The sequence below is a fragment of the Polypterus senegalus genome, chromosome 1 (genome assembly GCF_016835505.1).
Source record: "Polypterus senegalus isolate Bchr_013 chromosome 1, ASM1683550v1, whole genome shotgun sequence".
Classification (NCBI taxonomy): Eukaryota; Metazoa; Chordata; class Cladistia; order Polypteriformes; family Polypteridae; genus Polypterus; species Polypterus senegalus.
This window is the reverse complement of record NC_053154.1, coordinates 56,983,562-57,007,386: the sequence shown is the minus strand read 5'-3', so window position 1 is coordinate 57,007,386 and position 23,825 is coordinate 56,983,562. Positions and strand designations below refer to the sequence as shown.

Sequence of the window (23,825 nt, the reverse complement as noted above, 5' to 3'; positions counted from 1 at the left end):
GGAAACTAGAGTATGTAGAGATAATGTGCACGAACATGGGCAGAATGTAGAAACTCCACACAGATAAGGATAAGCCAGAAATCAAACCCTGGTGTCCAGAGCTATGGGGCTTCAGCACTAACCACTACTCCACTACGTAATCTAGCACACTGAAAAACAAGTGGTATATTAATAAAGGAGATGAAGTCACAATTCCTGCTTCACTTTCAGAGTTTTCCATCTGTGATGATGCTGCTTTCAAGAGATAAGAGAGGTGTTAATTGCTGTTGCTAATGTTCTAAACTGGCCCATTAATAAATTCTGTATTTTCTTGACATTCAGCTTGGGAATCCTACTCTAAAGTTAACTAATGAAAAGAAGAAAAAGAACAATATTATTTTTATGAATCTACAATATACACTGTCTTATTTGAGTAATTTGTACTATATATTTTAGTTTGTGTTTGATTGATTGATTTTTAAAGCTTTTTTTTACGGATGCATTTAATGCTAAACATTTAAAACATTTAGAATACTGTGTGTCAGCATTCAACTTTAAAGAAATACTAAATTCTGATAAGGCTTTTGCCATGCATTTAATGTTTTTCTTCATTTGGAAGAAGCTTGGTTTTCCCATAACTCTGCCTCACTACAGAGGCCTTTTAGTTTAAATTGCTTCAGCGCATTGATAATTACACTCAGTCATCCATTTACAAAGCAAGTATTTATGTAGGAAGTTGTTAGCAAATTGACCTAGTTTTAGTACTGGCATCCTAAATGATCTCAGATTATTTCCTAATTGCTTAATAGAATGGCCACTACATCATTTCAAATACTATTAGCAAACAAAAGGACATTTTGTCTAACAAGAGTCCTGAATTATTAGAAAAACCTTAACAAGTTACAAATGCAAAATCTTTGTCAATTAAAAAAAATCTTAGAATATGTGCTGTTCTTTCAGTCAAGCTCTATGCCATGAGGTTCAGCTTGTTTGTATCACTTTTCTGTGTCACACCTAGTGTCCCTTGAGTTGTGCTTATTCTTTGCAGTACTCTTGTCTCTAAAGTAAATTTGCTCTTAGTCATTGTAATTTCTTCTCTTCACATTCAATCTACTTTTCTTTTGTGCTTCTCTGTCCTTTCTGCTTAAGCTTGTAGTGCTTATTTCATAACACAGTAATGTTTACATGGCTTTCTGGCTCTCCACATCTGTACAGCTGCTGCTTCTCCCAACCACTTGGTTATCTCTGTAAATGCAGTCCTGTTCACAAGTGCTCTTGACTATTTTTGGTTTCATTTTGTAGTCTGACTGCACATTCATTACTGAGTATTTTTGTTGAACAAAATCGAGTAAGTGAAAACACCAAATTTACCTGAAATATTATTAAATCAGAAGGTTGGCAGTGGCTGGATAATATAAAACTTCCACGAATCAGTGAGAATGTAAAGAAAAAATGTCACATATTCACTCACGCCCTCTCACATTTTTCAAGTGAACAACCTACGTAAAAGTATAATAACTTAATTAGTCACTCATTCTCTAACCCGCTATATTCTAACACAGGGTCACAAGGGTCTGCTGGAGCCAATCCCAGCCAGCACAGGGTGCAAGGCAGAAACAAATCTCCAGGCAGGGCGCCAGCCCACCGCAGGACACACACACCCACATACCAAGCACACGCTAGAGACAATGTAGGATCGCCAATGCACCTAACCTGCATGTCTTTGGACTGTGGGAGGAAACTGGAGCACCCGGAGGAAACCCATGCAGACACAGGGAAAACATGCAAATTCCATGCAGGGAGGACCCGGGAAGTGAACCCAGGTCTCCTTAATTCAAAGCAGCAGCGCTACCACTGCGCCACCGTGCCACCCATAACTTAAATACATTCCTTAAAATAACAAACTTCAGGTCTTTGTAGTAGTCTAGCTTTCATCTTGGTATTGTCAGTGACATTTTATCTTTGCTTGTGCAGCAGTATGTTGGAGTTTTTAGCAGCTCAAGGCTACTCACACATATGGATTACTGAACGTAGGAGGTGTTCTGCTTTTAGTCTGCGGAATTAAAGAAGAATTTGACATTTCTTAGTGTGCTTGGACAGAAAATAAATGAGGGCATTGTTGACTTAATTCTGTTTCTATTTTTTTTTTAATAAAGTGCATATCTATTGCTTACTTTGTTAGCCAAAGTGTACTATTTTGAAGTATAAATGACAAGCAACTTGTCATCTTTGAACTTTATGCAGCAGGGTGAATAACATTTTTAATCAAAGATGCACAATAACACATTCTAGATCTCAGTGTTTAAGTATAAGTGTTTGTATTAAAAAGTTGGGTAAATCAAAAAGTAAAGGTAATTTGGAAGTGACGCAGTAACTGCAATGGATAGGAGCTGACACGTTGGTGATGGCTTGTGGGTACTTTGAACATAAATTGCTGATTCAATTATATAATCTGGAAGAAAACTTCACTTTGCAGTTCTAGTTAATCTGTATTACTTTTTAAATGTTTAAACTGTCTTTATGACATGTTACGTGTGATGACACACAGCAGTGTTATTTGAAAGTCTCAAGCTGACATTACTTTGCAAAATTCTTGTTCAGCAGGGAAGCCTGTAGGTGTGTTGTCAGAATCATGTAAATGGTTTTATTTCCCAGTGGGTCACAAATGGCTTGACAGTTTAACTGGATAACAGCCTTGCAACCCAGTAGGCAAGCACTTCAAACCAAAGAATACTGGGAAAGATATATATGTTGTTATGTGTTGTTTTTGTTTTTTCTAACCAAGGAAAGTAAAAATTTCTGCTAATATTTACTTGGGCCTGATTTGGTAGTGACCTAGAGTCTGGCCATTTTCAAATGGCAAGAAGACAGTATGCCTGTGCCTCTGGTAACTGGGAAGTACAAAACGTTGCCTTAGAGGCTGACAGCCTGTTTGTGATTTACAGCGCCAGAGCAGCAACTTGGCAGTCTCTGTATGTATATACAAACTCTTTTAGTGTTTATTTTTAATTGTGAAAAGAGCAATGTGTACTCTTCTGTGGTGACTTGCTGTTAAAATTAGTTTCTATTAGAACACTAAGAAATTAACACTGCAATATTGAACCTAAAAGTCACACGTTGCTTTTAATATGTGATTATTCCAAAAGACACTAAACCCCAATACATATTGCTTTATCCACCATACAAAATATTAAAGGCATTGCTGTGAAAATGAGACGGTGAGAGCTGTTTAGATTATTTTTAAAATTCTTCTCCGCTTAAGCAAACACATCAAGCAGTTTTAGTTCCTCGTAACTTTTGGAAAGAGTTGATATTTAACTTGAGGGGAAAAACCCTGACCTAAAAGTTATCTTCTCATTAGGAATGTGTCAATCACACTTTAAGTTGGTAAATAAATAAAGCAGAAAATAGCCTATTAACCCTTTCATTTTCGGTCAGTAAGCTTTTGCTTGAAGGGGCCTTCAGCAGTCCCTGAACAGCATTTAGTATAAAAATGAGTTTTATACATTTGTAATAATGTTTGCTTATTTCAAGAAAATTGTATTAATATTTGTATAATGAAGCATAAAAAGTAGGTGTCTTTTCCTAATCATGTTTCCTCATTTCTCTGTATTTTATTGATCTAGTGCTAACTAGAGCTTATTCTGTGACCTTTGCTTTGAAAATGCTTTGGAAATTAAGCCTAGTCACTTTTTTCTTCTGATGTTTTTATGTTTAACAGCCAAAATCACGCTGTCCCAATGTCATTTCTTTACTTTACACAAATAGAACAGGTTGCCAATGGATTTTCGTTTCTCTAAATCAAAGGTCAAAGCAGAAAAATTACACAAAGGGGTAATGTCAACAGCAAACCATTCATTGTACAGCTACGAGAAAGCCTCTTTCCTTTTATGGATCGCTGTTTTAGCCTCCTCCTTTTCACTCATTTTTTGTTCTCTTTTCAGAGCCAGCAGACAGTGCAACTGTCCAGCAGCAAGGAATGAGTGAAAGTGTGCAGCCTTCAGCTCCCATTACCTATTGCGGGAATACCAGCAGTACCACTGGCAGCTCCTCATCAGCAATCCCTCAGCCCAATGCAACTAACAAACCTTGGCGGAGTAAATCCCTCAATGCAAAGCACACAGCCACGTCTTCCATGCTGTCGGTGAAACAGCCCAGTCAGGAAACTCCAAAACCACCTCCTGAAGTCCCCAAGGCTACTCCCAATGGACAGAAATCTATGCTAGAAAAGTTAAAGCTGTTTAACACCAAAGGGGGTTCTAAGACTTCAGGAGTGAACCCTGAAAGCTTTGGAACACGGGACAGCATAGCTGATAAAGTAGAAGCTCCTTCAGCTGGAGAGGAGCCTGAAGATACCGATTCAGGATGTCGTGGGGCTCCCACCACTGCCACAGCCACCAGCAGCCCTAAAATTGCCCTGAAGGGAATTGCTCAGAGGACTTTTAGCAGGGCTCTGACAGCCAAGAAGAGTTCGGTGAAAGGTGCTGAAAAAGAGAAAGAAAAACAAAAGGATAAAGACAAATCAAAAGAGATATCAAAGCGAGTCTCAGTGACTGAAAAAGTAGAGTCCAAGGAGGAGCCCAAAGAGGAACTGGCAGGGGTGGTAGCATCAGAACCTAAAAAATCCTCCAAGATTGCAAGCTTTATACCTAAAGGAGGAAAGGTTGGCATTACTAAGAAAGAGACCTCTGCTCCAGCACACAGTGGCATACCAAAACCTGGGAGCAAAACGTCAGCGACAGGGAAGTCAGCAGGTTCTGGAAAAGAAGTGGAGAGGCCACGTAGCGCAAAGCTTGGCCCTGGTCTTTCCCTACAGAAGGGACAACTGGACAGTAGAAACTCAAGTTCTTGCTCTAGCCTAGCCTCTTCAGAAGGAAAGGCTAATGGAAGTACACCTCATCAAGCCAACAGCAGCAGTCAGGCAGCCAGTACTACTCAAACCACAGGAAGTAACACTATCAGCGTTCAGCTACCTCATCCTCAGCAGCAATATAACCATCCCAACACTGCCACGGTTGCCCCCTTCATGTACAGGTAGGATGTCACTAAGCGTTAAATTGTTGTTTAGAGGAGTGGGGAGGAGGTGGTTGACAAGAAAGAGCAGCTGAGAACACAAGCAGCTTAGTAAAACCCACATTTTTTGGGTGACATGGAACAGCATGTCAGGTAGTTTGTCCAGCGAAAAGCTGAATTTTTATTTATTACTGGTGTTAATTTATTTTCTATTAAAAGTTTGTAACCGAGTTTTCCATCATGTGTGACATATCAGCAAGATAGTTAACAGTTTTATGCTTCTCTTTTCTGTTTTGGCCCTTCTATTCACACAAAAAGGTAAAAACATAATGTTCTTTACAGGAAAGAACTCCCATTATTTTCGGTTGTGCTCTATTGTGATTCTAATTGGTTTAGAAATGTCTTGATGTTGGATCTTTTTTCTTCCCAATACCATATTTGTTCCTGGGGCTTTATTAAAACATTTCATCTCCGATAGCATAAAGCATTTCGTCCTGTCACCCTGTCAGAAATGATCAGCATCTGATTTCTTAGCATCTTTTTCTTTTTAAAGATTACTTTTTCAGCAATCTAATGAGAGTGCTAGCAGCTAAACTGTATGGTTAATGAGCTCAGAAATCCCTGCTCGACCTTCCCAAATACCACTTTAGAATTACAAGTCTACTGCATGATAAACCTGTTTTGTTTATCATGAAAAGATTGAAAATAACACTGGATGTCATTCAATTCATGGTGACAGCTGACAAAACAGCACATCCTGTTATACTGTATACATAAGGTGTAAAAATCACTGAGAAAAAACCCACACATACATCACTAGCAGTCATATCTTACCAGATGCTGATATTTTTAACGATATGTGCTTCATGTGAATATAACTGTGTGCTAACATGTGCTGCTTGGCTTAATGTTAATCTCCAAGAGCTGAAAAGGGAGAGGAAGATAAATGACTGGAACATCACAGGTCACACTGTGAGTGGTCCTGTTCTGTGTAATGGTGCATCATTAGAAGAACTCTCCGTGGATTCACTAGTTAGTTGATCATGTTTCAGCTGTAAGTCACAGAATTTACATTAACAGCTAATGTCAGTTGTGCAGCAGGGAAACTGAGTTCTTTACTGGGTGTAAAGTTAAAAGTCATAAAAGATGAGGGTCTTCTTCATTTTTGTAATTATTTTTTCTGTTTGGCATTCACTTATATCTGTACTTTTTTGGAAATTAACATTTTTAAGTAAAATAAAAATTGACCCAAGAAGATTTACATAAGAATATAAGACATTTGACAAACAAGAAAAGAACATTCAGTCCATCGAGCTCATTTGTTCAGATGATAACTAAGTTGTCACAATATCTCTTCTGGACACTTCTTAAAGGTTGTAAACTACTGTACGTGTCTCAGTTTACTAAAGTTTATCCCCTTTTCAAACCTGACCCATTATATTACATCTATTTTCCTTGATATAGACGGTCCGGCCATTCCAATGCTCTAATTCAAAGTCTCACTGGTGGCTTCTCTGCATTAAGTGCAAGCTCCACCAGGTGTTGTGCAAAATAAGTAATAGGCTGCACTGTGCTCATGGGTAACCTGAACGTTCCTGTTTAACGATAAAATGTGAGTTTACACTTCTTGTTTCCCAGTCAAGGTTATGTAATGCAAGCCAGCAAAGTGCTTATTTAAAAATAAAAAGCTGATCAATTTCAGGAATGTATTAAACGCAAGACAAAACGACATAACTCTGACTAGAGTAGAAATGTCTCTCATCTTGATCTTCGCCCACCTCTCAGGAGGACCACAAACAGCTTGATAAGGCCACCAAGAAAGTCTTATATGTGCTCTTTCCATCTTGCAAAAAAAAAGAAGCTAGCAGTATGATGTCCCTCTTTCAAAAAAGCACATAGTCCTGGTACTGAAAGAATGGGCATTTAGAGTTTTTTTTTCCATTTGTTTGCCAGCCTTGCCCTCTCCAGTAAATATCTGGCCCCACAGAGATTATCACTGCCACCAGACAGCCCCAGAGTCTTGTGTTTTAGTTATGCAGTTTGTGTAATCGGTGTGTTCTTTCCATGTTATTGTGCCCTGTTCTTTTTTCACCTCAGAGCTGTTTATTTTTAAACTTGAGGTGTTGCTGCTGTGTTTCAGTTTGGACAGTTCACATCCAATAGGGTTTCCTGGCAAGCAGTTGGTTGTGAAGCTCTCAGCTTACTTAACATTGCAAATAGTACTGTTGCACTTTGTCAGATGTTAATGATGAAAGAGGGTGCTCAAGGATCTGGTGCCAATCGAGACGGATCCGGCACCAGCATCCCATCATTTGATTGATTTTTTTTTTGATGCGAACAGTGCATGAACTTGAATATCTCACTAGTCATTAGTAAAAGAGTTTTAGTTATCATTGGTCAGGTTAGTTAATGCTAATGTTAGGGAATTCTGCGCACATAAAGGAAAATTTATATTTGGCCCCATCAGAATTTTCATGCTCCAAACACCACGAGCTTCACATAAAAGATAGTGTACCTTGTCGTATGTGTCATCTCCTTTTTGATAATTGAGAACACAATCTCATCTCATTATTCATTGCTTGTCCATCTGTTAATGTACAGTGGAGCCAGGGGGAGACCCTTCTAAGTCATGTAATTCATGCTCCCCCAGAAAAACCTGTGAAACTGAATGGCAGCAAACCTCTTAGTCATTCTGCACTCAAGGATTTGAGGTCCTGTAAGACAGCTCATGGGGCATCTTAGAAGTTACAGCAGCTGGAGTGCTAACAGAGTTAAGATATGCAAGGCGGGGTATTTTTTTTGGTTTATGTTTTAGTTGAAGGAGGGGACTTTAGAAATTGAAGGAATGGGTTTATGGAAGTGGTGAGTGGATCTGATGTGCACTTGGAAGCATTACATCTGAGAGTAAAAAAAGTGTCTTTTTACTTCAGAGTTGATATCCCTGTAAACTTTTCACCCTAAGAAGCTGTGTAATCTTGCTCAATTGGATGACTGAGTGACTCTCAGTAGAGCCATTTCATAATCTGTTCCCACATCAAGTCATACAGTGGGGAAATGGCAGACGAGACTTAAATTTAGATAATTGCTGCTATAGTTCAACAGGTGGCCATAGATTCTTCCCCCAGAACATTGAAACAAGTGCCGCAACCCTGAACGTGACTTAAACTAAAGGTCATTATGCAACTCATTTAAATATAAAGCAGAGAAAAGTTTTCACTTTTTCCTATTTCACTTCCATGTTGGTTTTAAATTTACATATTCCCATCATTTAGAGGTTTTAGCCAATTTTTGGGGATTGTCATTTGTTATGGCAGTACATTTCAAACAAATTCATATACAAATTAACGTTAGTGATTGTTTCTCCTAAACAGATTTGCCTGCTGTTTTTCATTAAGACTGATAATTACATTTTAAATAATTGAAAGACTTTCTATCCATCCATCCATTTTCATGGTTGCAGGGAGCTGGAGCCTGTGCCAGCATCATTGATTTCAAAATGGAAGGCAGCTCAGGACAGGCAATCAAACCACTGCAGGACACATTCATGGGTATTCTGGCATCAATATTAACTTAACATGCACATCTTTCAAATTAAGAAGAAAAAAAGAAGCACTGGGAGAAAACCCCAGAACATCTCATTTTCACTTTAATGGGGTTCAGACTCAGGTATTGGAAGTGTGATGGGTTTGTACTAAACAAGGAGCCTCATGCAGCAGTTTTTGTTAATTAATCATATATTTTTTAAAGTTGTTCTTTCTGTATCTCAGAAATTACTAATAGTACTCTTTTTCACTTATTTGCCTTCAATGTACAGACATTAATTCTGTCTCTACATTTTCTTGCAGAGATCATTTCAATTTATTACTGTTTAGGAATCCACACCCTTAATTATGTCCTTTTTACATTAACAGCCGTCAGCTAATAATCAAACGATGAGTGCAGGAAAAACCTGTCAAATGAAATGATACAAGCTGTTAACAGCATAAATTAGCTATTGGTTAAGAAATTAGTTATACAAGGAAAACCAGACACCACAGTGAGTCCCAGAAACCATTGATTTATGTACTGTACTTGAATTTTTGCTGCTTTTGGTAATGATTCAGACCAGCACCCATTGAATACTCATAAGATAAAAGTGATACCAGAATACATCCATCCATCCATCCATCCATCCATCCATCCATTTTTCAACCCGCTGAATCCGAACACAGGGTCACAGGGGTCTGCTGGAGCCCATCCCAGCCAACACAGGGCACAAGGCAGGGTGCCAACCCACCGCAGGACACACACAAACACCAAGCACACACTTGGGCCAATTTAGAATCGCCAATCCACCTAACCAGCATGTCTTTGGACTGTGGGAGGAAACCGGAGCGCCCGGAGGAGACTCACGCAGACACGGGGAGAACATATGAACTCCACGCAGGGAAGTGAACCCGGGTCTCCTAACTGCGAGGCAGCAGCGCTGCTGCTGCGTCACCGTGCCGCCCTACCAGTATACAAGAAAGCAATAATACAGGGTGTCCATAAAGTCTGTGTACAATTTAAAATAGTTGTAACTTTGTAAGTATATGTGATCGAAGGAATCTGTAAAAAGGATTAGAAAGAAGAAACACTTACATTTTTTAATGTTCTTGTTAATTTTCAACATGTCCACCATTATTACTAATACAAAGGGTAATACGATTCTGTAGTTCTCTGAAACATTTTCAAGCTGATTTTCAGTTATACCAGCAATCACATCAGTTATCCTAGCTTGCAATTCTTCTAAAGATCGAGGTTTGGTTGAATAAACATTAGTTTTCACATAATCCAATGGAGTCAAATATGGTGAAAATGGAGGCCAAGAAATTGGTCCACCTCTTCCAATCCTCTGTTAGTGAATTTATCTGTGACAAGGAGCACCATCTTGTTGAAAAACTATATTCTCTATCACTCCTAATTGTTCAAGTTGAGGAATAAAGTGATTTGGCAGCATTTGTAAATAACTATCACCATTAACAACACACCCTTCAAAAAAAAATGTCCCTATGACTCGATTTATTCCCAAAGCACACCACACATTAACTTTGGGAGAATCTCTTCCATGTTCAACAGACTCATGTGCATTTTAAGTTCCCCAAATATGGCAAAAACAAAACTTCTAAAGACAAAAAAAAACTCGATACATCAAGCTTTCTAATCCTTTTTACGAATTCTTTCTATCACACATACTTACAAAGTTACAACTATTTTAAATTGCACACGGACTTTATGGACACCCTGTATATTGATTTTATTTTAGAAATAAAACTGAGAAAAGCGCAGTGGAATAAATAATAGCAGGATAGTCCGTTGTCAGAAGCGACTACCACATTTCACCCTCTTCTAACACACAGATCTACAATTTTCTCATTTCTGTGGAGTAGCGTTCTCAGTATTGCCCAACAGCTACACTCACACACTGCTTACTCTAGGGGACAAGAGTTAGAGCCCCCTTTCAATGGCCATGCCCCCATCTTCTGATTTTTTGCAGTAGGCTCTATGACACCGTATCCATTCTGTATGCGCATTTTTAATACAGATTTGTTCCCAATTGCTAAATAAACTGTACCAACTGCGCATTTACCTACTATAGATCTTCAGTTTATGATATTCATTGAGTAAGATCTAGTTACTTCAGTCTGAAAGTTGTAGCACATAAAGCCAGTAGCAGTTTTACTCCATTCGTGTCTGCATGTGTCTTTTAATGGTTCAGTGACTCATTCTTTTCTCAGGACACTGCTTGACAAGAAGCTAATGAATAATGTAAAATCAGTCAGCTTCTCGATAGAATATGAATCTCAGCACACATAGCTGGTCTGAGTTGTTTGCCTGCTTCTCTCTCATTTACTGTTTGCTTTTTAGGTCACAAGCAGATGTTGATGGGAGTGCAGTGACAGACTCTGGGTCCGGAGGAAGCAATGTGGATCCAGCTGTCTATAGTAAAACAGGACAGATGTGCTCTGAAGACCTTGCAGGTAGGCATACATTTATTTACTCTTTAATATATTTAACTTACCTACTGTTTTGCGGAAAAGTCTTTTACTGAAAAAGACTCCGGGAATTACACAGGTATATTTAGAGATTTTATACAGTGATTCTCCATTTAAGCTTTGCAGTAAGGGCTGTAGAAAGAAAGCCCTTTTTCTGGCACAGAAAGCCTTGGGTGGTGCAGTAATAAATGTAGGTCTTTGTGACTTGATGGATTAAATCTGGCAGATTAACTAAGTGTTAGATGTGTGTGGCCTTTACTAAAACTCACACAGGGCGAGTGGTCAGAGTTTGTACGATCTAAGACTAAATCAGTATTTCTTACATGTTTATAGATTTGCACTGTTTAAATTCTCGCTGTACTCCTTTCCTTTATTTACCATTTGCTTGAAGTGAGTGGCCTCTTTTCAATCATTGCTGTCTCTCTGAATGTTAGGAAATTTAAGGGCTGACTCTGCTCTTGCTTTAACCACATATATACATTTTGCAGGCAGTTTCTGACAAAGTATTAAAAATATTCTTTGCTGTTGGAATACTTAAGTCATAACAGTCATTGAACACGTTGTAATTTAACATGCCTCTTTAACTTAAAGTACAGAAGACCGTGTTCAAAGATTTGAATGCTGCTGGATAATTGTTGATATTTTTTTCTTGGTTATTAACAGTATTCTGTACAAAAATAATTGTGAACTACAGTAGCACAGTGTTAGCATTGCTGCCTTGCAATGAGGAGACTGGGGTTTGTGTCCACGGTCCTCCCAACGTAGAGTTTGCATGTGCTCCCCATGTCCATGTGGGTTTCCTTTGGGTCCTCCAGTTTTCTCCCACAGCCCAAAGATATATAACTTAGGTGAATTGTCTTTGCTGAATTGGCCTCAGTGTGTGTTTGTGTGCACATGTGTGTGTGTGTTCAGTTCATATTGCGATGGACTGGTGTTCTGTCCAGGGATTGTTCCTGCCTTTCTCCCGATGCATTCTGGGATATGCTCCAGCTTAATCAGGAACATACTCTGGTTAAGCAAGTTTGAAATGAATACTGTAGATTGATAACTGAGAATTTAGGAAGCGATGAACTTAGAATCCTTAACTTTTACTACACTCCTCTCTGAAAAAGTTTTTTCAGCTTTGTTTATCTTGATCCATTTTTTAAGCTGCTGTCATTCAAAACTGAATTCTGAAAGAGATGTCATGAAATATTTGGCACTTCATATATCCTATGGTATTCTTTTGAGTGCTGTTCATTTTCTTTTACCTTCTGCTATTATATACAGTACATGCAACTTATTATATCATAAATTACAATATAAAATATTTTGTTTTAATGTTATCATGTATGCTATAAAAGATGATTTGGAGAGTCGAGTCAAGTCAAGTTTGGGAGCATGCACTGGTACAGTGCATTGCCGCACCCACTACATGACGAAACAGCTTGGGATCCCAGTTGGCAACCCCCCAGTCAGACACGCGGTCCAGTTCCGCCCTCTGGAAATTACCCTTTATCTACCACAGCCAGGTGTTACATGGGTGACTCCTTGGCCTGGTCCAGCCACTCGGGTCCCCAACAATGAGGATCTTACGAGTCGGATCACCCTTGGGGAAACGCCCAACAATGTGTTATTGTATTTGTATTTGTAAAGTTTGCGTGTGCATCCCATGTCTGTGTGTGTGGGCTCATCTCTGGCTAGGCCAGTTTGTTTCTCACACACAACTGTGTGACTGAGGGAGTGTGGGTGAGAGGGCTCTGCAATGAACTAGTGGCCCATCCATGGCTGAGTCCCGCCATGTGCCCAGTGTTGCCTAGATAGGCTTTAGTTATCATAACCCTTAGATGGATTAATCAGGTGTGAGAATATGATGTTATGTTAAAATAAGGAATGAATAATGTCAACTTCTATTAACTTAAAATTCTACAGTTCCTTTAGAAACTAATTTACCGCCAGTGTGATGTTTACGTATTCATCCCAAGTTGTGCTGTTTTTTCTGTCTTTCTAGTTACTCCCTGAAGGAATTCCTTCTCCATCACAAAGACACGCTGGCTAAGTTGATTTCTGATTGTGAGCAAATCCAGCGTTTGAGACTGTGTTCTATTATTATGTCCAGTCCAGGTTTAGTCCTTTGCACCCAGTACAAGATTTCATCACACTGCCATAATCCTGCAATGTAAAAAGTAGTTTAAGGAAATGGACTGATGGTTCATAAAAGCATTCAAAAGACAATTCAAACACCAGGCTGTGCTAAAAGCATTTTACTGTAATTAGTGTTGTATCTGTAGGAGCCTTTCGGTTGCCTTTCCCATAACCTTTAACCTTTGTGAGGTGGACTTGTCATGTTTTCAGGAAAGGGCTAATTGTTCTGGTAATGTCTCCAGGTTACATGTTGACATAGTCTTAGTAGCTTTAGTCTCTGGCACTGTTTTTTTTTTTTACTTTCTGCTGTAGATTTGCTATGTTTTATATATATTATCTCACACACACACACACACATATATTTTGTTTATATATAAATAAAATGTACATACTCTATCAATGGTCAACAATGTACGTATTAGGTTTGTTCAGTATATTTTCATGTTTTATTTTAATTATGCTATATTCGTATTAGTCTATATCAGATTGACTTTATAAAACAAAAAAACATTTTCTAAAAATAAACTGAATTTCTCTCATGCTGTTGTGCACATTCTCTTCTCTTTGAATGTAACATAACACAGAATATGATATGATGATGAGAAAACCTTGTGCGACATAAAGGATGATTGTAGACCTTATGGATATTGGTCATGCGTGAGCAATGCAAATCCATTTTGACTTTGCAGCATGAAAGTACAAAGTTAGCAATAATTTATAAATCTTGCCATGATGTCACATAAAACAAGGTCATACCCAGGCATATAATTATAATATTTGTTAAAAGGATAGTAAACAGTACTTTAATTAGTATGGCTAGATTCGTCCCTTGTCTTTTTGCTCTGACTTGAATCCAGAAACAAGAGCCAACTTGTAGTCATCATATCCCATTGTTATACTAGCCTTTTTTTGTGTAAGCGTGTCCAAATGCCTTGTAGTTAATCATTTCACTAACAAATCCCACATGGTTTGCAAGTGGATCTTAAGAACAGTTTTACAGTTCATAATTAAATAAAGCTGTATTTGTATCTTGCACTTCCAGGTAAAAGTGTTTACATTAAGTCAACAACATCGACTATTAGGCAAATGAGTAATCTTATACAGTGTTATTAATTGTAATCTGCATATCAAAGCGCAGAATGTTCACACTATAACAAGATTTAATACTAATTCCGTAACAGTTAATATAAATTGAACTTGGTTTAACGTGATTTCAGTGTCATACCAATTTAACAGATTTGCTACATGAATTCTTTATAATGAAGATAGCATATTCACAATGCAATTTTGATAATAATTAAGTAGGACAATACTCCTTTGTTACAGTAATTTTCCTCAATAGTTCTTGCAGTCTTACAAGGAAGGTGTAACAAGACAGAATGTCGTTCACTTTTGTGCACAAAACCAAGCACAGAGCCAAAGCACAAATGTAAAATCATATTGTGGTGTTTAATATTTTACATGTACATTGTGGTAAGTTGCATTTATTTTCCCAAGCGATCTTCAGCTGAATTTGGCAGATTTAGGATAGGATGGATGCATTACTTTTGTAAAGAGTTGGATTGTATATTGTGCTATTCATTAACAAAGCAGTGAAATTACGTTTGTATTTCCTTTTTTGATGTTGTCATATGAGCTAAGTGTAAACTGTATGCAGTATTACATGACACAGTCTGTGAATCTTGAATATCGTAAAGTATATATACACATATATATGTGTGTTTGTGTGTCCATAAACACTTTGTAATAAAATGCAGATGACGAAGTCTTGACATGTTCCCTGTTGAACAATTATCAGTGAAAAAATCTTTTCTTGTATTTAGTAGTTGTTGCATGCTCCATTGATAGAAGGATCACTTATTGATTAAAATACAATACAATACAATACAATACAGTTTATTTTTGTATAGCCCAAAATCACACAGGAAGTGCCGCAATGGGCTTTAACAGGCCCTGCCTTTTAACAGCCCCCCAGCCTTGACTCTCTGAGAAGACAAGGAAAAACTCCCAATAAAAACCTTGTAGGGAAAAATGGAAGAAACCTCGGGAAAGGCAGTTCAAAGAGACCCCTTTCCAGGTAGGTTGGGCGTGCAGTGGGTGTCAAAAGTAGGGGGTCAATACAATACAATACACAGAACAGAACAAATCCTTAATACAGCATAATAATAAAAATTTTAGAAGTATGGTTTAACAGTAGATGATATGACATAACTAGGTTTGGATATTTTTAGAGTCCTGGAGACCTCATCCATCTAGCTGCCTCTCCATTTGGCCATGCCACGGCTGAAACGTTGCTCCGATGAAAGGACCCCTCTTTCCCATGATTCCTGTGATCCTCCATCAGGGATGACTTTACCATAGGCAGGCAAACAACTTGGCAGGTGGGCGTGGCACCAATGCCACATTTGGGTACCGAGAAAAGAAACAGAATAGGTGAGGGTTAGTATTCAAATATAATTATCATGTTACTTATGTTTTAGTGCTAATGACTAACAACAGAGATGCAGTATGTACAGTTAATCAGCAGCTCTAGTCAGGATATGCTAAACTGAAGTAGTGAGTCTTCAGCCGGGATTTAAAGGCTGAGACTGAAGGGGCATCTCTTATGGAAGCAGGAAGACCATTCCACAGTTTAGGGGCCCTGTAACTAAAAGCTCGACCTCCCACTGTTATTTTATTAATCCTTGGAATCCTAAGCAGACCGGCATCTTGAGATCTTAATGTGCGCTCAGGTTTGTAAGTCATGATAAGTTCAGACAAGTAAGCGGACCTTGGCCATTTAATGCTTTATATGTTAAAAGGAGGATTTTGAAATCTGCCCTAAACTTAACTGGGAGCCAGTGTAAAGATTTAAGAACTGGAGTTATGTGTTCATATTTTCTTGTTCTTGTAATAATTCTTGCAGCCGCATTTTGGATTAACTGGAGGCTGTATAGAGAACAGTTTGACCAGCCAGTGAACACCGCATTGCAGTAGTCAATCCTACTAGAGATAAATGCATGAATTAATTTCTCACAATCCTGTTTATTTAGAAAGCGCCTTAATTTCCTAACATTTTTAAGATGGAAAAAACATGTTTTGGACGACTTTGTAATATGTGCTTTAAATGACATGCTAGAATCAAAGATAACTCCTAGATTGCGGGCTGATTCAGTAAAATTAATTGGGATTCCAACTGAGTTAAATGACGACAAAATATTGCTGTGATCAGCGTCATTCCCTCCAACAATTAACATCTCTGTTTTATCTGTATTTAAAGACAAGTAGTTCTCATTCATCCATTCCTTTAATTCACTAACACAACTAATTAAAGACAACATCGGAGAAACTTCATTTGATTTAAATGAAAGGTATAACTGGGTGTCATCTGCATACGAGTGAAAATTAACATTATGTTTCCTAATGAGAGATCCCAGTGGAAGCATGTAAAGTGAAAACAGTAAAGGTCCCAGTACTGAGCCCTGCGGGACACCATATTGAACTTCTGTGTATAATGATGGAGTACTGTCAGCACATTTCTGTACATACTGGAATCGATTTGATAAATAAGAACTGAACCAAGCGAGCACGGGGCCTGTAAGCCCAACATCGCTTTCTAGCCTGTGCAGTAAAATAGAATGGTCAATGGTGTCAAATGCTGCACTTAAGTCCAACAACATAATTACAGTGGAGTTTCCTTCATCAGAGGATATCAGAATGTCATTTACAACCCGTGTTAGTGCCGTTTCTGTACTATGACCAGTGCGAAAGCCAGACTGGAATTTCTCAAATAAATTGTAATGCGTAAGGTGTGACTGAAGCTGACTGGTGACTACTTTTCTAGTATTTTAGAGAGAAATGGTAAATTTGAAATAGGCCTATAGTTATTTAGTATGTGTGGGTCTAGGTCTGACTTTTTAAGTAAAGGTTTAATGACTGACACTTTTAGTGCATCAGGTACTGTGCCATGCAGTAATGAACTATTGATAACGGTTAGAATAGGTGCTGCAAGAACATCCATTGCACTTTTTACTAGTTTTGTTGGCACTGGATCTAGGGAAAATAAATGCTTCTTGAATAGATTTGTTTATAGACTTTATTTTCAGCACAGCTAATCTGATCCCAGTGAAGAGTGGAATATTACATTTGTATTGAAATAGAGGCTAATCTTGGAGAAAAGGAAAGTCATTTGGATGTAAAAGCTGATTGTGTGAGGTCGTAATGTCTATTTTTTTTATTTTTCCTAAGCTCCTTCAATAAGCTGGCCCCTGAGCTGGTTTTAGTGTTTGCTATATAAACAGTATTAAAAAAGGAAAACCCTTGCAGGTCAGACTATTCTGGCTGTAGCCGTCTTTCAGGCACCATGGGGGATAGCTTTCATCACCAGTCTGTAACAGGAGATGGCACTGGTTTAAGACATTCCCTTTCCTAGGATGCTAGAAAGTCCAGACAAAAAGCTTCAATTAAATAATACATTCTATTTTTTAAACCTATCAATAGGTACATGAAATGCAGGGACATCATCCCACCTTCAAATGAAAGTATTCTTTTTTTGTTAAAGCACACTCCCAAAAATGTATCTGTCTGTTTCACTTGATCACCTACAAACCATCCTTCAGTATGCCAGGTAAATTGGCAACTACCAAATAGAGTTTTTAAGGAAGTGTGAAAGGCCAAAATGGTGAAAGATGTTTAAAAATAGGTTGAAGACAGTATGCTCCAGAACAGATTACAGACAAGCAGCATACCTGGGAAAACTGCTAGGAGGAGATATTATTGGGTGCACTTTTAGAAGACCCTTTTCACTTCACCACACTTCCTATGGGCCCCATTCTCCATATAGAATTGAAGTGGTTTGGCCATCTTTAGTGCTTCAAAGTAAGACGTGTCCCACAGTGTAGAGGTATATTTTGTTTCACTTGTCACAGCGTCTAGTGCAGCTGTGTCTTTGGGTTTGAATTGAAGACAGAACTCTTGACCAATGATTGAAATGAAAAGGCAGGTCTTCATTTCAAAAGTTCAAAATTATTTGAGTGCACTTCCTGTTTGTGTACTGTGATGACTTTCTGGAAGTATTTATTTAGCAGTATTTTAGCAAAAAATGCATGCACATTAGACATTGTGAGCATAAAATGCATAACTGATGAGCGGATTGTGCAACCTGAGTAACATGACATTTTTTTTTCATGGACATTTTAATATCGTTTACTATCAAACATTGAAGTCTGTTGTATCGTAATCTCCTTTTCCAATAAAATATGAGATAAAAAATTACTGTCAGTAATTGCTACAATCTAGGATAAGTAACACAAATACAAATATTATAATTTCTGTGTAAGTTATTCCTTTTATAAGGAGCTACACATTTGAAATGGTCCAGGGCTTGGATTAAAAGTGTTAAAGGGGTCTGTGACTCATAACTATGTTTCTGGTTGAATTAATTGACGCTTCTTAGGGAAATGATAGATACTGTTTGGCTTTTGGCTGCTGAATGATACTCACACTTACAGGATCATTGGTCAATGCAAGTTAATATTATGATCTGCCAGACAAAAACTTAAAAGTACAAATTTTCCCTCTTTGTTTAGTTAATCAGAAATATCTGTAAAACAATGAGTGGTCCTGAAGCCACAATAACTCTTACTGTTGCTGCTAATTTTAAAGGAGATGAAGAAGCCATTGCTTAACTATTTATGGTAAAGGGTGTATGACCGAGTCTATAGCCCACACATCCTTTAAGAGTACTTTTTTATAGCCTTGTAGTCTAATTTTAAAAAAGTTACTAAACACATTTTCTACCTGGCACTGTTTTATGTACATATATATATATAAATCTATATATATATATATAAAAGTCAATCACTAACGAACGACTTGGTCAACTAGAAATACTGTAGGGTGAAATCAACCCTAACCCACCCCCTTCTGGGTAGGGTGGGGGGGTGATCTTGTGGTCTTGTATGCACTTTACCATCCAGTTGACACTCGGAACGACCACTAGAGGGCGAACTGGAGGTGGCTGCCAGCCTTCTTTATGTTTGAGCACCACCGCACCCCTGTGGCTTTTGAAATTAAATAGAGTTGGCCGGTTCTGAGCGTCAACTGGATGATAACATACATACAAGACCGCAGGACAAGCTCATTAGTGAGTCTTTATTGTCTGTTAGTTTATTGTATTTTTAAAGTTGTATTTTTTTAAATTATATTTTTCTCAAACAATTAAAAAACACTTTATTTTCCTCCTGGGCAACGCTGGGTATTTCAGTATGATACCAATAAGAGTGCTATCCAAACCAAAGCAAACTGAACTACTCACTACCTCCTATATTAACTGGTTAATGCTACTTATGAACAGTTTACATCTATGTGTTAGAGGTGGGATTACATAATGAAACCTTATAAATTTAAATACAGCCTAACCCTTAGTAAAAATAAATGGTCACCATAAACATGCAAGAGTGATATCACAGTCTTGCCACACATGGGTTACAACAAGATGCTGTTTGAAAGTTATTTGCTTATTTATGCATTTGTATTATTTTCTTCAATTTCAGGTGAAGATCCAGAAACCAGACGCCTTCGCACTGTTAAAAACATTGCTGACCTTCGGCAAAATTTGGAAGAAACAATGTCTAGCTTACGGGGCACACAGATCACACACAGGTGAGATGAAGCAGAGAAGCAGCTGTTGAGAACTGCTGCTGGCATAACATTTTCTTTCTGGTTATGAAAGTTATTGGGCTTTTTCAGTGAGTGAGTATCATGTAGAAAGTTATTTTTTTATCAATTTAATGTGTTAAACTTTAATAAAAAAGTAAATAAAAGAAAACAGTTGCATTTGTTAACAGCATCCTACACATGCTTTTTTGTCTTTTGGTAAAAAACCATTAGATACTGTGAACTGTTAAGAATCTTTGACTCCAGTATGAATCTACAGTATGATTGAATTTTTTAGTTTTGCATATAATGAGAAGTCAAGCAAAATTATACATTTTATTGGCTAACTAAAAAGATTCCAATATGCAAGCTTTCGAGGGAATTTAGGCCCCTTCTTCATGAAATGATTTCTGATTTCTGAAAATGCTGACTCCAACGCACTCTGATAAGTTTGTGGTTATTATATGGCTCTTCCCTGTTTCAGTCCTGCTAATTACAATGTTTCATTCCCTGATTGGTCACCTTTCATTAAAGAAAAACATATTCTAACATAGCATTCATAGAGAGTTTGTTTTTTGTGACACTTATTGCGTTGCTTGCTTATATGCATCTAAATTGCATTGTTGCACAAAAGGCAAATGATTTACTGATTATTACAGTTTTTCAACAAATCCCATTGCCAGCAACATTACCTTTGCAGTAAATAAATTTAAAGCTCCTTGAAGCTCAGATTTTAAATAACTCAGTTGATAGCCTCTTATCAATGTTTATTACCTTGATCCATTCGAAAAGGAGGGGCGCCTTCTGCAGCAAGATTAACAACAAGGCTTTTAAAAGAGTGAGTGAGTTTAGAATGCAGCCGAGCTCATAAGAATACAGGACAGAGATACAAAAGCACAACGTGGTAAAGTTAAGTTATGGACACACACGCAAATCTGTTTATTCATTTATTTATTTATTCACTCTGTTGGGTTAGTTTTACAAATGTTGTTTGGTATAAGTTATGCTCCTACTGCTGTGGACTGCGCATAATGAATCTTCTCATGAATGAGCATTGAGCTGATCACTTTTGTTTTTAGCATCTCTTTAACATTTGCTGTGTTTTTATATAATGACAAGACTACCATTGCCATTTCTAAAGATTATGATCAACACATTAATGTGAGATTGGGACAGTTCAATGCAGCACCTTAAAACATTTCTTTCTTTTTGCATGCTGTGAACACACAGTGTTCTAACCACACTGAAAGTGTATAAGGCAATCTGATTTTTCACTGGGCTCTGTGTTTTTCTACTCATTTCTATCCAGATGTTTTCAGTCTCTAGGACTTGGCATTATAGCACAGGGAGAGTTAGCAGATGTGCACCCTAAGATGCAGAAATACACAGTTGTGAGGAACATATTTTGAAGTCCAGTTTCACTCCTTCACTTGATATTTGTGCTTTTTCTATCTTTCACAGCACGTTGGAAACCACATTTGACGGTAGCGTCACAACTGAGATCAGTGGACGTAGCATCCTCAGCTTGACGGCAAGACCCACACCATTGTCATGGAGACTTGGCCAATCAAGCCCTCGCCTGCAAGCTGGAGATGCCCCCTCAATGGGCAATGGGTACCCTCCAAGAGGGAACGCAAGTCGCTATATAAGCAGTGAATCTGGAAGATACATGTACTCTGCCCCTTTCAGGCGGCAGCTGGCATCGAGAAGCAGTAACATCTGCAGTGCTGACTTGGCTGACAAGGCAGAAGACATGGATTTAGAAACTATCAATATGGAGGCTACTGGCTACATGAGTGATGGTGATGTGCTTGGAAAAAATTTAAGGACTGATGATGTCACCAGTGGGTAAGTTTATCTTTATTTTTAAACAAAGTCACCAACTTCAAAATTATTTTCCAGTAATGGAGTTGTCAAAACTTTAATTATTCTTCTTTGGCTCATTGTAGCTGGTCTGTTGCTGAAATTAAACTTTTTTTCAAATGGATACAGTGAAAATGCTCTTCATTAAAAATTCTGTAGCTTGTACATAATGAATATTAATTTAACTGTACAACTTCTGTTCCAGCACTTATGTGAAAAGCAAGCACTCTAACTGTCCATACAGCAGTCTCTTGTGTTTTTTTAGTTATTTAAAATGGTACTTTATCATTGTGCTTGCATCTCTTTGTGTGTTCTTCCCTGCTTAATTAAATAATTTCATATCTGTAGTAGTGTGTATGATCAGTCACTTGTAGAAGCCACAAGAACAGAAAAAATATGCTTCCTACATTTATTTCTGGATATCCTGCTATGTCAAGATGATACAGAACTAGGGGAGCATCAATGTAGTAATTTTTAATTTTTTCTACTAACTAAAAGGCTCATAAATCTCAGCAGTTTCTAACATACATATGTGGTAACAAGGAAAGCAGAATTTCTGGTCTTTGCTATTTAGGTGGTAGTTTGAGAGAAGGGCTTATTTCTGTAAATTTTTGTTGTAGGGCTCATACCTACGAATTTTGTAAGTTGAAGTAGTTTTTGATCTGATGTGGCAACCTTGTTTAAGATATTGCTTATTTGCCTATGAGGTGGCTGTGAGCTAAAACTCACAGGATAGACAAACTTCTAGAGAGAATTGCACAGTGATTTCCTTTGATGGAGATGGTTGGCTGCTTTGTGTTTCTTGCTTTATTGATTTTCAGGAAACATTAAAGTCACACTAAAGGATTAAAAAGAATCCTTAAATGTTGTGCTTTGATCTTTTTTTTATGGTCTTTCTTATGCTGTGTCTTTTCTATATATACTATACTAGCCATCTCCCGTGGCTTCACCCGCATAGACGTGAAACAGGAGGGCCCTGACCGGCTCCCTACTCCTGACGTCACTCTTCCCCCTCCCCTCAGCCTACAACCTCTGTCTCGGATTAGCGAAAATATATCACTCCTGCAAGCGATCTATGATTCTCAGAGCGATAAAAGAAGTCGCAAAATGAACCAGAATGTCCAAGCAAATTCTAGGAAAAAGCCCAATCTAAATCCGTTTATTAGTTCTCTCGTTCACTAGCTAAACGGATGTAAGAAACACCCTGAGGCTGGAGCAAGAATGAGGTGGGCCCACTGCTTGTCTCAAGGATCCGTGTAAATAAATTGGTACCGAAAGCGAACTATGATACTTAGCGCAATGAGAGAGGTCGCAAAATCAACCGGAATGTTCAAGCAAATTATAGAAAATAACCAATTAAAATCCGTTAAGTAGTTCTCTTGTCAAAATTGGACAGACAGATGTTGAATTTTATATACATAGAGATGGCCAAAACTATGTGGGAAACCCACCAAATTATCACGTTCAGGAGTTTCACCCACAACCACTGTTAACAGGTGTTTAAATCAAGCACATAGCTCTGCAATGTTTATCGGCAGTAGAATGGGTCATACTGAAGAGCTCAGTGACTTTAAACATTGCACTGTCATAGGATGCCACCTTTGCCACAAGGTAATGCGTGAAATTTCTGATCGGTTATAGCTCTGACTGGGTCAATTGAAAGCGCTATTATTGTGTGGTGGAAGCCTCTTGGAATAACAACAGCTTAACCACGAAGTGGTGCACCACACAAACTCACACAGCAGGGCTGAAGTAGGTACTGTGTAAAAATCACCTATGTTATGTTACATCACTTACAACAAAATTCCAGATTTACAAACATTGCATTGGGTGCTTCATGGATTTCCATACCTGAGCAGTTCCACACAAGTCTAAGTGCACTATGCACAATTCCAGGCATTAGCTGGAGTGGTGTAAAGTACACTGCCATTGGACTCTGGAGCAGTGTTCTCTTGGTTCCAGTGAAGATTACTGTTAATACTACATCTTGCAAAGACATTTTAGGCAATGGTGCACTTCCACCTTTGTGGCAACAGCTTTGGGAAGGTCCTTCTCTGTTCCAGCATGATTGTGCCCCTGTGCACAAAACCAGGTCCACAAAGACATGGAGGAACCCAACTGTCCTCAACATGGCCCTGACCTCAAACCTACTGAATATCTTTTGGATGAATTGGAACGTTGACTGCGAATATGCTC

The 23,825-nt window shown here is 38.1% G+C and overlaps 1 protein-coding gene across 11 annotated transcripts in view; it reads left to right on the top strand.

The window, feature by feature from the left end:
• Positions 1–23,825, top strand: part of nav2a (neuron navigator 2a) — a 797,383-nt gene that overhangs the window by 612,441 nt on the left and 161,117 nt on the right. For all 11 annotated transcript variants that reach the window (XM_039749336.1, XM_039749362.1, XM_039749403.1 and 8 more), the window contains 4 exons: positions 3,924–5,013; positions 10,879–10,991; positions 19,664–19,772; positions 21,228–21,614. In XM_039749336.1, coding sequence (XP_039605270.1) covers positions 3,924–5,013; positions 10,879–10,991; positions 19,664–19,772; positions 21,228–21,614 — 1,699 coding nt within the window. The remainder of the gene's footprint in view (positions 1–3,923; positions 5,014–10,878; positions 10,992–19,663; positions 19,773–21,227; positions 21,615–23,825) is intronic.